The following is an 18,285-nucleotide window of genomic DNA, read 5'->3' as shown; positions in this document are numbered from 1 at the left end:
ATTTCATATCGACAAATGCCTACATCAAGAAACAAGAAAGATTGTTGGAGAACAACCTAACTATATCTCAGGAAACTAGAAAAAGAAGAACAAAGTTGTTCTACTAACAAAGTTAGTAAAGGGAAGAAAAATAACAAAAATCAGAGTGGAAAGAAATGAAAGAGAATAAAAAGACCACAGAAAAGATCAATGAAATAAGAACTGGTTTTTTGGAAAGATAAACAAAATTGACAAACCTTCAGCTAGACTCACCAAGAAAAAACGACAGGAGTCAAAATCAGAAAGAGTATACATTACAACTGATACCACTGAAATACAAAGGATCATAAGAGACTACTATGAACAATTATACACCAACATATTAGATCACCTAGAAGAAATGGATAAATGTATAGACACATACATAATGTATAGACTGAATCATGAAGAAACAGGAAATCTGAAAAGATCGATTTAAGGAGATTAAATCAGTAATCAAAAAATCTCTCAACAACCAAATGTCCAGGACCAGATGGCTTCACAGGTGAATTCTACCAACATTTAAAGAATTATTAATTCCAATCCTTCTCAAACTCCTCCAAAATATAGAAGAGTAGGAAACACTGCCAAATGCATTTTATAAGGCCAGCATCACTCTGATACCAAAACTGGACAAGGGCACCACAGGATTGGAAAATTACAGGCCAATATTCCTGATGAACACAGATGCAAAAATCCTCAACAAAATATTTCCAAACTGAATTCAATGACACATTAAAAGGATATTACATCATGATCAAGTGGGATTTATTCCAGGGATGCAAGAGTGGATTAATACACGCAAATAACTCAATGTGATATATACCACATTAACAAAACAAAGGATAAAAAACATATGATCATCTCAATAGATGCAGAAGAAGCACTTGACAAAACTCAACATCCATTTGTGATAAAAACTCTCAACAAAGTGGGTATTGAGGGAATGTACCTCAACAAATTAAAGGCCATTTATGACAAGCCCATAGCTAACATCATACTCAACTGTGAAAAGCTAAAAGCTTTTCTTCTAAGATAAGGAACAAGACAAGGATGTTCTTTTCGTTTCATTTTTATTCAATGTAGTATCAGAAGTTCTAGCTAGAGCAATCAGGCAAGAAAAAAAAATAAAAGCCATCAAAATTAGAAAAGAAGAAGTAAAACTGTCACTATTTGCAGATGTCATGATATTATATATAGAAAACCCTAAAGGTGCCACCAAAAAACCGTTTTAGAACTAATAAATTCAGTAAAGTTGCAGGATACAAAATCAACATACAAAAATCTGTTATGTTTCTACATGCTAACAACAAACTATCAGAAAGAGAAATTAAGAAAACAATCCAATGTATGACTGCATCAAAAAGAATAAAATACCTAGGAATAAAAATGTTCATACTACCCAAAGTAATCTACAGATCCAATGCAATCTCTATCAAAATTCTGAGGACATTTTTCACAAAAATAGAACAAAGAATCCTAAAATTTGTATAAAACCACAAAAGATTCTGAATACCCAAGCAATCTTAAGAAGAAGAAGAAGAAAAAAAAGCCAACAACAAAGATGGAGGCATAAGGCTTCCTTGATTTCAAACTATATTACAAGGCTACAGTAGTCAAAACAGTATGGTATTGGCATAAAAACAGACACATAGATCAATGGAACAGAACAGAAAGGCCAGAAATAAACCCATGTATAAATTGTCAATTATTTTATGACAAAGGAGCCAAGAATATACAAGGGGGAAAGAACAGTCTCTTCCAAAAATGGTGTTGGGAAAACTGTACAGCTACATGCAAAAGAAAGAAACTTGGCCACTATCTTACACCATACACAAAAATTAACTAAAATTGGTTTCAAGACTTGAATTAAGATCTGAAAGCATAAAACTCCTAGTAGAAAACATAGGTAGTAAGCTCCTTATCATCAGTCTTGGCAATGATGTTTTTGGATCTGACACCAAAAGCAAAGACAGCAAAAGCAAAAATATACACACAGAAGAGTACATCAAATTAAAAGGCTGTTGCACAGCAAAGGGAACCATCAACAAAATGAAAAGGCAAGCTACTGAATGGGAGAAAATATTTGCAAATCATGTATCTGATAAGGGATTAATATTCAATATATAAATAACTCATACAACTCAATAGCAAAAGAAACAAACAATCTGATTAAAAAATGGGCAGGGATTCTGAATAGACATTTTCCCAAAGAACATATACAGGTGGCCAACAGGTACACCATGTTGTACTCAACATTACTAATTATCAGGAAAGGTACTCAACATTACTAATTATCAGGAAAGGTACTCAACATTACTAATTATCAGGAAAATGCAAATTAAAACCATGAAATATCACCTCACACCTGTTAGAATGGCTATTATCAAGAAGACAAAAAATAACAAGTGTTGACGAGGATGTGGAGAAAAGGGAACCTTTCTGCACTGTTGGTAGAAATGTAAATTGGTGCAGCCACTATGGAAAACAGTATAGAGCTTCCTCAGAAAAATTAAAAATGGAACTACCATATGATCCAGAGATTCCACTTCTGGGTACTTACCTGAAGGAAACAAAAACACTAACTTGAAAAGATATATGCACCTCCATGTTCACTGCAGTATGATTTATAACATCTCAGACATATAAGCAACCTAAATGTCCATCAGTGAATAAACGGATAAAGAAAATGTGGTGTGTGTGTGTGTGTGTGTGTGTGTGTGTGTAATGGAATCTTATTCATTCATAGAAAAGAAGAAAGTCTTGCCATTTCTGACAACATGATGGACCGTTGAGAACATTATGCTAAGTGAAATAAGTCAGAGAAAAATACCACATAATCTTACTTATATGTGGAATCTAAAAAAAAAAAGAAAATCAAGCTCACAGATACAGAGAAAAGATTGATGGTTGGCAGAGATCAGCGTGAGCGGGCTGGAGTGGCTGATTGAGAGGTGGGTAAAATGGATGAAGTTAGTTGAAAGGTACAGACTTCCTGTTATAAAATAATTAAGTCATGGGGGTGTAATGGACAGCATGGTGACTGCAGTTAATAATACTGTTTTGTATATTTGAAAGTTGCTAAGAGTAGATCTTAAAAATACTCTTCACAAGAAAAAATTATAACTATGTGTGGTGATGGATGTTAACCAGACTTATTGTGGTGATCATTTTATAATATATACAAATATCAGATCATTAACATTGTACACCTGGAACTAATACAATGTTATATGTCAATGATATCGCAAAAAAAAAAAAACAAAAAAAAAACAACCACCCTTTTGTGAGCAGAAAGCAACCAACTACAGAAAGCCATCTATGGTATTCTCAGCTATCCATTTAGTGCTCGAATCATTAACAGTTAACTCAATTAGCTCTTCTTCCTTAAAGTTACTTCTGGGTATTAGATCTTCTCTGACTTTTACACTTTCAGTGAAATTCTGATGTTTAAAAATACTGACTTTTGTTTTTGTTTTTAATCTCACATATAGATTTATACATAGCTATATCAGGGAAAACTCTCCTAACAAAACTATTGATACTATTCTTGCTAGCTTCAGGAAGTAGTCCAGATATATTTTTAAAGAAGCCTAATAGTGAAAGATCCTTTAAAGGTTGGTCTGTTGTATATGTTTTGCTTTAGTTTTTGCACAAAGATACTGTTTTTATTCTCTATCTTGGAATGACTTACTCCTGTTTTAAAGAAAACATCAACAGAAGCCAGAATCTGTATCCTGTTTATCATTGTTAGTTCTGGAAAGAGAATGGGTATGACAATGGTGAGATTTTAAACAGATGAAAGGAAAAGGAGTTCAGTGCTTCAAACAGTAAGATAAAGACAAAACTTAGGACAAAAAAGTTACACATTCCATGGGGCAAACACAAAGCCAACAATTTCCTTTGGCAACACAAAAAGCTGCCTTGAGCCAATAAACCTACCCTCTCTGTGCTGTGGCAGTACTGTTTTTAAGTCTCAAATCAGAATCCTTAAAGGGTAAGCCTAAAAAGGCCCCTCTGGCATATGTTGCCCATGTTCCACTAGTATATTCTTACCATTACCCAAGAAATGAGAATGCTGTTCCTGACCTTGAAATCTGCCCTGATCTCCAACATTTGGGTTTTGACAATTACAGAGATATTGTTTAGATACAAATTAATCAGAGTGGTTAGGCTGGAAAGGGGTAATTCTTGCACCTACGATAGAGGATTCTAAGTAAATTAGTGTTGAATGGATGAACGAACAAATGAACGAAACCACAAATAGATCAAGAGCTAAGTATAATAAACTCTTGATAATCAGAGGTTTTGACATTATTCACGGCTAAAAAAACTAGTGCATATGAAAAAACTGACTCCATTTACATGTTAGAAAGCATCTATTGTTTGGAACCAAGCTGTAATCAAAAACAGATGCTAAAATGTGGCCACTATCATATAGTGATATTTGCTTTTCTCCTCATCCCTTCTTTGCAAATAGCCCCTCACTAGAGCAAAGCACCTCTCTGTCCCCAGGACCTAGCCCAGTGCTATATTCTTCACAGATGCTCAGTAAACACTTATAAAACCAAACTAATACCATTAATAAAAATGTCTATGAATAAATCTATATGGAGATAGTTCTGTCAAAACAGAGGCTCATACATAATTTATACTTCCTGGTTAGAGACAGAACAATTAGCGATATAAAGGTTAGCCCATTCTGAGCCATTAAAGAATGACTCAGAGTATGAATATGCTTTGGGCTTGGTTTTATTTAATAAAAGCTTTATGTAATATAGGCATCTCTGGTTGCACTAATACAATGGTATCATTGAAATGACGGACGTAACTGAACCAAAGATAAGTTTAAATAAATTCAGGCCTAGGAAGCCATCCTTCAAACGTGTTCACAATTTAATTTTAACTGTATGCTTAAGTCTTATTTGAAATTTTTTATAAAGTAAAGCCAAATTCACAATTACAAGGGACAGTGTTTCTTATCACTTACTCAGCAGATACCAAATCATGATCTGTGCATAGTCTAAAAGAAGTTTTTAAACTTAGAAAAGCTTTTCTTAGGAACTCTACTTATGACCTGAAAGATAACTTTCATAAGACACTCTAAAAACAAAAACAAAGAGAAATCTTTTATCTCTTGCAGTTAAATTTCAATAAAAAATTTCAATTATACGGAGTCTTAGATTTTTCCTGTAACCCTCATATTAAGTTTTGTGCTCAGTATTAAACGAATTAAAGTCAATTTCCTTACCAATGAATTATGAGGAACACAAATTAAAATGAAAGAATGAACTGGGAATATGCATGCAAATATTGTGCATTCATATTATTATACAGCATAATCTGTAAATCGAGTACTAATGAGACTCAAGATTTAAATGGCTGAAGAATGTGTTTAGTGAATTATTGTCAATCAATGCCTCTATTCCAGGATAAATGTAATCTTGAATGGCAACACACCTATTATTACAAATTCCTAACTAAGTACAGTACTTCATTATTTCAAAATGTCAGTGTCAATTTATAAAGTAACAGATAAACACCATTCTACCATATACCCGATTACCTTTCCCTCAGAGTAAATGAAACACTACTAAGAAAAATTACAAACAACATTTTTACAGCAATAAAAGGAATCTACTGAGTATTAAAACTCTAGGTATAGTGCTCAGAATTTTCATATTTGTTAATGTGGATACATCAGGTTTTATATCATTGTAATCAAGTATTATTTTTTCAAGTCATATTATTTCATGTAAATTCTTTCAACTATTCATTTATTCAATCACTTACAAACATTTTTTGAGTGCCTACGTTGTCCTAGGTACACTGTTAGAAGACAGAGTTACAAACATGAATACGATACAACCCTTGCTCTTTAACTCACAGTCTAGTAGAAGACAGAGACAAGTAAATAAAGTTAAATACAACAGTACAAGGTTAAATGGAAATTGTTTATGTTTTTCCCATTTGTAATAGCTAAAGAGTATTGTATTGAAAACACTCATTATACGCGGAAACTTTTCATCATTGCTCAGAAATCAAACTCTCCTTTATTTGTTCTATGTAAATCTTTCTTTAAAAATTAAAAACAAAGAGAAAATTAAAAAGAATAATTTGATGGATATACAAACTTAGTATCTCAAATTAATAAATGATAAGATTTGTTTCATATTTTATCTTGAGACTGTTTTCCAAATCCAGAAATTTCTTGACTGATAAAGCACTAATAATTACTTGAGATTATTATAGATCCTACTAGATGTGTGGCCCTTGGGTAAATTAACTTAAACTTTTTGATCCTCAGTTTTCTCACCTGAAAAGTAGAGATGACAATACCAATCTGTGTTGGATTATGTTCCATTTGCCCCTCAGTATCCATGCTGTACCTAGCTTTTTGCCCAGGGAGGTTCACTTGCCTGCCTTTCAGTTTCTAGTTGGGTTAGGTCAATAGGAGGTACTAGCAGGAGATCAGAGTATAAAAGGAAAGGGAAGCTATTCCTTAGTTTCTTCCTTACCAGTTCACCAAGGGTTGGCTATATCTGTCTAATAGAAGCGATCCTCTTCATATACCACCTTCTCCTAGGCCTTTAGGCCTAAGGGTAGCAATGGCTTCTTTAGCCCTAGAATGTACTATCCATTGTTGACTCCCATAAACTCTGCCCATATCTTCATAAATAGTTCCCTTATTAAACTCTTTTCAAACAACCCAGTTTGAAAGTGTCATCTGTTTCTAGCCAGAACTCTGACTCATATGCAGCCTCAAGGGATTGTTTTGAGGATCACATGAGATGATAAATGCAAAGTGCTTTGCGTAGTGCCTAGTACATTACAGATATTCAGTAAGTGTTGACTACTATTGTCATTATGAATATTGCTGTTATTATTCTATTTGAGGTTCCATGCTCATCTCATCTATACCATCTAAATATGTTTGGGAGACTGCTAAATTCAGAATTCTGGTGATCTTTTTACTAATTCTCACAGTGCTTCAAAAATATGTTCAAGTGTAAAATGTGTTTATTGCTAATCAATCTCAATACTTAAAAAGAGTAAGAGGACCTTAAAAGTGAGTGAAAAACCCATATAATAGATTGGATTTCCTGAACTGTAGTTTCTTCTGTAAACATGCTTCAGAATTCGTTTCCTGTAAATTGACCTCCTGCCATCAAATCTAGCAAAGTATAAATGTCCATAAAGTTAAACAAATTGTTGGGTCTTGGGTCATGAAAAGAATGGACTGAAAGGTAAATTCAGTGGCATAAAAACCCTTCGTTCATGTGGAAACACATCTTCATCAATGCCTTATTTATCCATCATGACATAGGCAAGCATCACCATTTGACAAATCATCTCAACAAAATCCTATTAAAGGTCTACTTAACATTTCACCTTACCTCATCCTTTATATCTTCCTGTTGCTGGGCCGTGAAGATCTCCATTGCAGCCATGAGTCTCATCATTAACTCATCCACTGTTGTGTTACCTAGCAACACATGGAGATAGCCAAACTTCACATTAAAATCATTATAAAATGGAAAGTCATTCTAGAATTAATCAGTAAGGAATAACTACAGTCTAAAAAAATTACAGACTGGCATGCTAATAAAAACTTTCATGTTTTCACTGAAAAGTTTCATATTTTCAGAAAGAGAACAAAGCAGTATATTGGCAATTAAAATTTCAGAATACTTAGATTTGAGGGAACAGTCTCTTACTTAATAAGAAGGACTTTCAGCACTACAAGAATATCCAAGTCATGAGGATCAAAGTATCTTTCAAGTTAGGAAAACATATCTACTTAATAATGCTAGCAACAACTACCATTTGTTTATATGCCAAACAAATTACATTAAGTGATTAGGTTTATAGATATAAAATCTCATTTAATCTGTACAACAATTCTATGAAGGTGTTATTATGATTTTGATTGTAACGAGAAGGAAAATGAGGCTTAGAGAGCTCAAGTAACCTGACTAACCAACGTCAAGTTGGTTAAGTTATAGGGCCAGGATTTGAAACCACATGAGTCTGACTCAGAAGCCTGTCTCCTTTGCCATCTTAGCATACTGTTTACTTAGAATTATCTCCTATCACTAAAAATTCTTTGGTGAAAAAAGCAGTAATTCAATTTCTGAAAAAAAAAAATTTTTTTTTTCCCAACTGATATTTTTCCCTTTCAGCTGCTTTCAAATGACTATGCTATAATCTTTACGGAGAAGGTATTGTAATGTTTGATTTTCTTGAATGCTATTTTATCCCTGTCCAAGTTTGTAACAAACATATAGCAAATATATGCCATTTCTTGCAGGCATTAAATTCTGTTATTTGCTTTGGATGCATCTACAAGAGAGAAGGAAACTCATGAAGATACATAAAGATATAGCAATTTTTCTCTTCTTTCAAACCTACAGGCAAAAGAGCCTGTCTTCTCCAGGGCCTGAGAAGGTGTCTTCTTGTCCCGTTAATGGAATGGCCACCAACGAGACAACAAATAGTAAGCATCCTTGCTTGTATTCTTCCAGAGTAGGGTTTGACTAACATAATCTTTCAATGGTCCTTTCCCAGTTTCCTTTATGACCACTGGCAACATGCAGTTAGGGAGCAGCTGCGGTCCTTAGCCAAAGAAATAATCTAATTTGGTCACATCAGCACTACTCTCTCAATAAATGAGCTAGAGAACAAGTATTATCTTGGTGTGATATCATGTTACCAAGAAAGCAGAACTGGTTTTGTAGTCAGAGTTCTAACCCTAGTTCTGCTACTTATAACTACATGATCTGGTACCTAGAAATTGCCTAGCACATGACAAGGGCTTAATAAATATTCACTTAGTAAACAAATGAATAAGAGAAGAGGGAGTGACTTTAGCTCTCTAACGATCAATTTCCTTATCTGCAAAATGAAGATAACACTTCCTCTGTAGGGTTCTTAGAAGGATCAGAGATAATGTAAAGTGCCTGGTACATAGCACACACACAATCACTGACAGTTATTATTAACAGATATAACAAATGGCAAAAAGTTTAATAAGAGAACCTTCAACGTAGATTTTGTTACCAGGCAAATCTTTGGGTTTCCATTTCTTATTTGTAAACTGTAGTGACTAACAACGAGTATGGGGCATGAATACTTTGTGGAGGGTACTAGAATCATCAATGGGGAAATAGTATAATTTTACAGGTACTACACACTGGTCATTAATTTTCAGGCTTAAAGCCACTGCTTATCAACTATGCTTCAGCCCTAACTATACAGGCTCATTGCCAAACTGTGCTTGAAGGTATTTTATACCTAAGCCCTTAATGATCCAAGGTGGAGAAAGGTTCCAGTTAATGCAGTTCAGGGAAAATTTATTTTTTATAGCCTATTGCAACAGAACCTCTTTATACTCTTAAAAACTATTGAGATCCCTGAAGAATTTTTATGTGGGTTATGGTTACCAACATTTACTGTGTTAGAAATTAAAACTGAAATTTCTGAAACATATTTATCAATTCATTTAAAAGTAACAATAATAAACCCATAATTTGGGGCTTCCCTGGTGGTGCAGTGGTTGAGAATCTGCCTGCTAATGCAGGGGACACGGGTTTGAGCCCTGGTCTGGGAGGATCCCATATGCCACGGAGTGGCTAGGCCTGTGAGCCACAACTACTGAGCCTGTGCATCTGGAGCCTGTGCTCTGCAACAAGAGAGGCCGCGATAGTGAGAGGACTGCGCACCGCGATGAAGAGTGGCCCCCGCTTGCCACAACTAGAGAAAGCCCTCGCACAGAAACGAAGACCCAATACAGCAAAAATAAATAAATAAATTACTAAACTCCTACCCCAACATCAAAAAAAAAACCACCCATAATTTGTTAATATAAATATCACATTTATGAAAAATAACTATATGTTCCAAACGAAAAAGTTCAGTGAGAAGAATGTAATTTTTTTTAACATTTTTGCAAATTTCTTTCTTTCTTTCTTTTTTTTTTTTTGCGGCACGCGGGCCTCTCACTGCTGTGGCCTCTCCCGTTGCAGAGCACAGGCTCCGGACGCGCAGGCTCAGCGGCCATGGCTCACGGGCCCAGCCGCTCCGCGGCATGTGGGATCTTCCCGGACCGGGGCACGAACCTGTGTCCGCTGCATCGGCAGGCGGACTCTCAACCACTGCGCCACCAGGGAAGCCCTGCAAATTTCTTTAATGTCTGGTTTAATAAAATGCAACTGGATTCTCATATCTATATCTACATTAAACCAGCTATAATGTGTTGTCTTGGTTGAAATTTATGAAGCAATTATGGCCTCACACAGATATATAGTTGGAAAAAGGAGGAGTATTTTAATAGATAATTGTAGATATTTTTCCTAATACACCCAAACTGACAAGTGGAATTTTTTTCAAGGTTAGGTATGTGAGGAATTTGAAACCGTTATCAATGAACTTATTGTACTTTGTTATATTAAAATCCACTGGTCTATTTTGCCCTTTGAATGGATCTTTTACTCATGCATGAGTTTATAACATTATGCATTGGTCATTTGGAAAATATTGGTTCACGGAGTCATGCATTTCTTCTGAATGTTGACACATCTAATTTTATGATATCAAAAAAATCACATTTATTATCATCACCATTGACATCACCAGAAAAGTATTTAAGCTGTCAATCTTAAATGGAGGATATAACTTTTTGCTTAAAAACTCAAATTTTATCATTGGCAACAAATGTTGTCAGTTCTTTTTCTTGAAGTAACAGACTCACTTTGTTCATCCTGGAGAAATGTCTGCCCATTGTGTCACACAAACTATAAAGACGGTTAAAAATTAATAAAATAATAATTTAAAAAAATGCACATACATGGAGGTGAAAAATATGACTACCAGTACAGTTCTGTGTCATGGCCTTGATTTGTGCTAAGATGCCAGCAGTTTTACACAGCACTGATTTTGTGCCACTTAGTACAAATGTCAATACAGTAAAAAAAAAAAGCAAAAAAAGAGTCTATCAAAAATAGACCTTGTAGATTCCCTAAAAGGATCTAGGGGACCTCTAGGGCCCATGGACCATGCTTTGAGAACCACTACTGACTGTAATATTGCTGGAAATATTACAGCAAACAGGAATGAAATATTATCTTAATTAATATGAAATTAATTAATATGATTAATTAATATGAAAACAGGAATGAAATATTATCTTCATTATCTATTTACTTTATGCATTTTGTTCCCGCAGCAGGTCTTCTTTAACATTGTTTGTGAAAGTGAATGCTCTAGCTATAGAGAAAACATAAAATAGCAGAGGTTTTGTTTTATTTGAGTTTTAAAGGCACTTGAATTTATACCCCTTCCTCCATTACATTATCTGCTACAGAACTTGTGACTTAAATAGGGGCAGAAATTAAGTATCTCAGACACAAGCTTTAGCTTCGAGCATCTGAAACATCCTTTTCCCTGTGGCATAGAAAAGATACTGTTTTCAATGTAAGCTTTGCCATGTATAAAGGAATTTTTTATACTAATCCTTAGGATACATTAGTAACATAAAAAATATCACTCATTTTTTTGGTAAAGAATGTGTGCACTGTGATTAAATTGACAGGCATCCTATAGCTTCACACCTCAGGGTTGCATTCTAGACGTGGATTCACACAAATGAGGAGAAACGACTGCCACTGTGAACTGTTCAATTCACAATATCCAGTCACTGGTTTTTCCAGATAACTAAAGATAAGGATTTCCTTCAACCAATCAACATTACAGCAAGAAATATGTGTGTGTGTGTGTGTGTGTGTGTTTGTGTGTATGAATGAAATATCATATTTGATGACTGATTATGGCTTAATTTCTAGTTTAGAAAATTTAGCAATTCTGAATATTTAACATGATTATCCTATGTCCCAAGGGCTGTGCGGTTTTATTAAGATGTTTCTGTTGGATTTTCATGAAGCATATTTCATAGCACCTATACTTTTTTTTTTTTTTTTTTGCGGTACGCGGGCCTCTCACTGTCGCGGCCTCTCCCATTGCGGAGCACAGGCTCCGGACGCGCAGGCCCAGCGGCCACGGCCCACGGGCCCAGCCGCTCCGCGGCACGCGGGATACTCCCAGACCGGGGCACGAACGCGCGCCCCCTGCATCGGCGGGCGGACTCCCAACCACTGCGCCACCAGGGAAGCCCGCACCTATACTTTTTGAAGATATTCTTTTTCCGGGTGTTCTATATTTTAAAATGCAAAGATATTCACTAATACAGAGAATTACTTTCAGCTTTGATGGTAAATGTTACAAGGTTATCACATACATAAGGAGACACTCTACTTCCCTTGTGATATGTACTTTACCTTGTATCACATTTAACACTTCATTAGATGATCGCTTTCCCATAATAATCAGAAAAAGTGGAAACTGATCTGTTTTTTGAGTCCGAATGGTTTGTGCAACAACGCTGCCAAAGTGTCTATTGCACATTGTCAGAAATCTAAAATGATACAAAATCCAAAGTTAGTTTCATTTCAGAGTTTAATAAATTTATCACTACGCTAAGAAAAATTCATTGTGTTTTATTAGCTATATTAAAATTAGACAGTCTGATATCAATATGTAAAATATTACTGTATTAAGTTTTCAACTACATCATAAATGGTATAGAAATGATTATCCTACAGAAAAGCAGGCCACACACCCTATATTACCCTAAACTATGAGAAAAACAAACAAAATGAATTTTAAGAGGAAAAATTTCTTAAAGAGGACAAATATCGGGTGGTAAAAGTTAAATTAACCGGCATCATCCTAGTCTAAACAGGATCTAGCAACATTTTCACAAGTCCTTAGAATCAAGAATTGTACTTTAGAATTGTGTTTTCTCCAGTAGTAGGAGGTCTTCTAGTTTCATACTTGGTATGGGATAAAAATAATAATTCTAAGCTTTTGACCAAAAAAAGCTCAGAGATATTAGCATACTGAAGTCTAGCATTAGTATTCTTAACACGATCTGGAATAAATGAAAAAACTGATAAAGCTTTTCTCTTCTATTAGAGGACTGTTTGAAATTAGCATTTCTTTCAAGAGAAAAGGGTAGCTTATGATATGTTTTCAGATCTGATGGTAAAAAGTAAATGTCATAATAATAATGAATTATGAAAGACCAAATGCAAATATAGAATGCTTTAATAAGATCCAATTTAATAAAGTCTGTAAAAATAATGGACTTTTAATAACACAGGTCACAAAAGGCAAAACAGTGGAAATTCTGGGGACTAGCCACTGGTACTGGCTTATTAATTCTTAATTATGTTCATGAAAGGCAACTTAAATCGTGTGTTTTCTTATGCCTTATGATAATATTTTAGGTAACAACTCCTCTGAAATGTATGTTCTATCTGATGAGCAAAGTCTTGTCATCACATGCATTAGAAGGTAAATCTATTTGAAAAGACAAACGGCATTAAAATGTCATGTGCTCAGATTCATTTGATATCCATATTCAAAACAGAATCAAACCTCTTAATTTTTAAAGCCAGTATATTTCTTGTCCATAGAAATTCATCCCAGAAGTTTAGGCTGAATCCTCCACAAAACCTGTGCGGTGACTACACACAGGGCCACTAGAACTGTTGGCAAGAGTGTCAAGACAAGTTAGCACCACTGCAATAAGTTCATTGGGAGGCAGGTTCATATACACATTTAGAGCAGCAATAACCGGACCCCATGGCAATCTGAAATGACAAGGCCTTTAAAAAACCAATTGTTGGCCATGAAATATCAGTGCCCCCATGAAAATTCAGATCTTCACATTCCACAACTATTATGGGATAAAAGGTGCTCAAGCAGCCTAAGTCTCCATACCAAATTTCACACCCATATAGCTTTAATTCATCAATGGAGATGTGTAGATCAGGAGACTAGAAAGTTAGGATCTCATTTTTCTTTCTGCTTCTTACTAAAATATTTGAAGTCAGTCTTGACCCTGATCTGATCATTGGCAACCTCTAAAATTAAAGATGTCAAAAAACAGTTGGAATGCCATTTCCTACAAAAGGGAGAAAATAAGTCCTTGTTGCTTTCACATCAATGGATTAAGTGGATACCACACAGTAGATGGCCATCACAGCACTAGCCTCACAAGTGATATTAAATACTAGCCAAAGAGAAGACCCCCAAAAAAGGAAGGAAGGAAAGAAGTCAGGAAGGAAGGAAGAAAAGAAGGGAGGCAAGCAGGCAGGTTGGCTTAGTGCTTTTAAGAATTTGATTTCAAGACAATTTTGTCTGGCAACTGTGTACATCCCAAATCCCCTTTCTGTGAAAATGAGCTAGAAGAGAAAATAATTATGAAAATGTGGGTATCTTATTTGGTTTAAATTAATATATAACATAAATTTCAAAACTACACGAAACATATTCAAGGGAGGTACAGCTTTCAACATCACATTAACCATTAAGCCATTCAATTACTATAAAAAGCACAGTGATCAGTTTTCTACCAGGTATTAGCAAATCATTCTAATATTTAAGAAGCAGTTGAGAAATATAAAGGGATCACACAGCCGGCTGATGTTTTCTAGTGGCCTTAACTAACAATCTGTTCTAATCGAAGAGAGACTTTGTTAAAAGTTTAATTAATTTGATTAATCTCCTATGATCATGTTTACTTTGAGATTTTCAAATTGCAATCATCGACAGCCTGTAGGGCCAATGGACAGCCCCAAATTAAAAAATTCCTACTTGTCAGTTCCTTCCATTATAATTTACAAGAACTTCACAACACAAATATCAAATCTTTCTAATGGCTGGGAGGTTCTGCTTCTTCCTCTCAAGATCATTCACAACACAAAGTTACCATTCGCAGCACACTACCAGCAGCAAAAATCCAGTTCAAAACATTAGAGCAAAATCAAACATGGGAAAAACAAGTTGTTTTAAGAGAACAAATGTGGTTCTCATATTTGTGGTATTTCTTCCTTGTGACGATATAAAAGTGTGCCAGTGCATCTAGTGGCAGCACCAAACTTGTCAATCGAACTGCATATGGTGTTCATCAGAGTCAGGTGTCATGAAGGGAGAAATGATTTCCACAGCAATTGCATTCCTGCAACTCACTGGTCCCTGGAGGGGTGGGTGGGTAGGTCGTGGTGGAGGTGGTGGGGAGAAGGAGCGGGAAGCCTCACACTCTAGCCTTGGTAAAGAAACAAGATATAGGGAATTCCCTGGAGGTACAATGGTTAGGACGCTGTGTTGCCACTGAAGGGGGTGTGGGTTCAATCCCTGGTAGGGGAGCTAAGACTCTGCATGCCGTCCGGCGTGCCCAAAAGGAAAGAAAAGAAAAAACATAATTAGTAGCTTATATTCACCAATTCTTGCTATTAGAAGGCTAAAATTGGAAAGATAAGATAAAGTGGTTTTAATCTAAAGTTTGGGGAGAAAAATAAACAGAACATCTGATGGCTAGCGTATATTAATCATTAGTAAAATTTTCAGTCTCTGAAGCAGAGATCATTTCTATCTTGCTAATGGAAACGAGGATTACTAATAAATCAGATATACGAAAAAGTAATCTCATTTTAATTCAAAACAGGATATAGTTTAGTTCTTTCAATCAAACTCATAATTACGTAAGTCAGTGACTTTTACTGAACTGTACTTCAACATAAAATACATACTAAAAGAAACACAGCAAGGGGCTTCCCTGGTGGCGCAGTGGTTGAGAGTCCGCCTGCCGATGCAGGGGACACGGGTTCGAGCCCTGGCCTGGGAGGATCCCCCATGCCGCGGAGCAACTAGGCCCGTGAGCCACAACTACTGAGCCTGCGTGTCTGGAGCCTGTGCTCCGCAACAAGAGAGGCCACGATGGTGAGAGGCCCGCGCACCGCGATGACGAGTGGCCCCCCCGCTTGCCACAACTAGAGAAAGCCCTCACACAGAAACGAAGACGCAACACAGCAAAAATAAATAAATTAAATAATAAACTCCTACCCCCAACATCTTCTTTTAAAAAAAAAAAAGAAACACAGCAATTTAGGGGGAGGGTGATGAAATTCCACAAACACTTACTGCCTACCTACTGTATACCAGGTAATGTAAAGAGGCACGTTTGATAAAAAATGGAGGCTACAAAACTGCTAAGCCTCTGTGTGAGGCTTCCTGATTATGCATTTCAATGTGACTTCCATAAGTTTAAAGGAACCTCATATATAAACTGGAAATAACACATCTTTAAAATACCTATATTCTTGTAAGTCACAGAAAGTACTCCGAATTGTGCTTAGAATATGGTAGGCCCTTAAAATTGGTAGCTATTTAATCATTATTAAATGCATCATGATATTTCACATTTTTATCATAATTATTTTCAGGATTAAAATGGTAACTTATACCTATGGGCCAACACTGAAAGATTTTTTGCATAGTAAGACACAGCATGAAAGAATTGTTGACTAGACAAATACAGTCATTGGTTTTATTTTCATTCAGAGAATGAAAGGGTAGGTATTGATATTTGAGAAATAAGTAAGTACAATTATAAATGCTGCAATTTATGTTTAGTAATGTTAACTAATTTAAAACCAAGAATCAGTATCACAATTCCTGGCTGCTTACCCTTGAATCATTAAACACATTAAATGTCTTTCTGATAATGTGTGAACCATTTGTCCAAAATGAAAGGTCATTGAGCAGAAGAAATTCACATTCAACAGTACTATAGGACTTTTCCAATATGGGTTGCCAAGTGTTTTTTGGTTGTTGTTGTTTTTTATACTACTTCTTTTGAAGTCACTTTGATTTAAGGAGGCTCTTCTCTTTAAAGCAAACCAAGCTTGCAGTTTTTGCTATAGTAATAAGCCTCATTACTTATACATATTCATTCATGTGTTTAGAGTTGGTTAAAAAACATTTATGTACAACAGTAGAATAACCAGAACACAAAATAGAGAAAGGACCTTAGAGATCATACCTATCTAGCCAACACACAATTCTCCTTTCTTCTTCTTTTCCTTTTAATAGGGAAGTTAAAGCCAAGGTCCTTTAACGTGTGAAGTAAGACTTATCAAGGTGCTAGCATTGTCAAGCATACCAAAACCAGCCAAAGGCTTTTGTCTCCTTCCACAACATCATTTCCACAAGTCTGCATGCCTATCCATTGTTCAGCTCATTCCCTGAGATGATCTTCAGCACCACTGGCATATGTGCCTTTGTCCTTTAAGGGTGGCTTTGATTTTTTGAAATAGTCCTAAGTCTTTGGTTCAAAATGAGTTAGGTAAACAAGCTGGAAGACACTGACTATAATGGCAGTGATTTGCAAGCTTTAATGGCCTAGGAATCACCTACGAAGTTTATTCAAAAGGCAAGTTCCTCAGCCCCATCCCCCAGAGATTCTGATTCAACAGATGTGGGGTAAGGCCCAGGAAACTCCCTTTTTAATAAGCTCCCAACCCCATCCAAGGTGATTCTGATATAAGTGGTTAATGGAACACACTTTGAGAAATACCGCTTTTAGGACGCAGGACTGCTTTCCTTGAAAGGCTTTAAGCTCTCTCTGAAGGTAGATTTTAAAGAAGTTGTTCCCTAAATGTTTTGGGCAATGGCATATTCACTGGACCAAGTGTCTAGTCTCCTGAGGTGATGACCACATTGAAGATGATAATTCTCACTTGCTTCATTTGTATAGGTGAGCTGCAATTCGATGTGACACAAAATTACAGTCTGTGAGCTCCGGGTGATGGAGGAAAAACAAGGCCGGGTGGGGGGTGGTTTGCAATATTAAATAGAGAAGTCAGGTCTCACTGAGAAGTTGATATTTGATCAAGGATTCAAAAGAGGTGAAGGAGGAAGCGGAACACATGTCTCTAGGAAGAGAATTCCAGGCAGAGAGAACAGCAAAAACAAAGACCTTAAAGTTGGAGAGTATCTAGCATATTTGAAAGGTGACAAGAAGGTTAGTATAGCTGAAGCAGAGTAAAGCATAAAAGACACAATTGATAATTTCGACTATTTTCACACGGTAACAAACACCATAACTCGGCCAAAAGATAAATGATGAACAGGGGAAAAAATTCTGAATTTCGAACTACAGAAAAAGGGCTAATTTCCTTAATATATAAAGAACTCTTAACAAACAATTAGGAAAAGATCCACAAATAATATATAAAGACAGCTTCAAGAAATGGAAATAGTAATGGCTCATGAACATGTGAAAAAATACTCAAAATAGCTCATAATGAGTAAGTCCTAATTAAAGGTACACTAAGAAACCATTTTTCATCTGTCAGATTAGTAAAG

The 18,285-nt window shown here is 35.7% G+C and overlaps 1 protein-coding gene across 3 annotated transcripts in view; it reads right to left on the bottom strand.

Moving 5' to 3' along the window:
- The window catches only part of FAF1 (Fas associated factor 1), a 490,154-nt gene that overhangs the window by 75,694 nt on the left and 396,175 nt on the right, over window positions 1–18,285 (bottom strand). For all 3 annotated transcript variants that reach the window (XM_049700116.1, XM_033435552.2, XM_012534460.3), the window contains 2 exons: window positions 12,351–12,487; window positions 7,416–7,504 (listed from right to left, as the gene is read on the bottom strand). In XM_049700116.1, the coding sequence (XP_049556073.1) occupies window positions 7,416–7,504; window positions 12,351–12,487 (226 nt within the window). The remainder of the gene's footprint in view (window positions 1–7,415; window positions 7,505–12,350; window positions 12,488–18,285) is intronic.

Source organism: Orcinus orca, chromosome 1, assembly GCF_937001465.1.
Source record: "Orcinus orca chromosome 1, mOrcOrc1.1, whole genome shotgun sequence".
NCBI lineage: Eukaryota > Metazoa > Chordata > Mammalia > Artiodactyla > Delphinidae > Orcinus > Orcinus orca.
The sequence above is the reverse complement of the archived record's forward strand: the minus strand, read 5'-3'. Positions and strand labels throughout refer to the sequence as shown.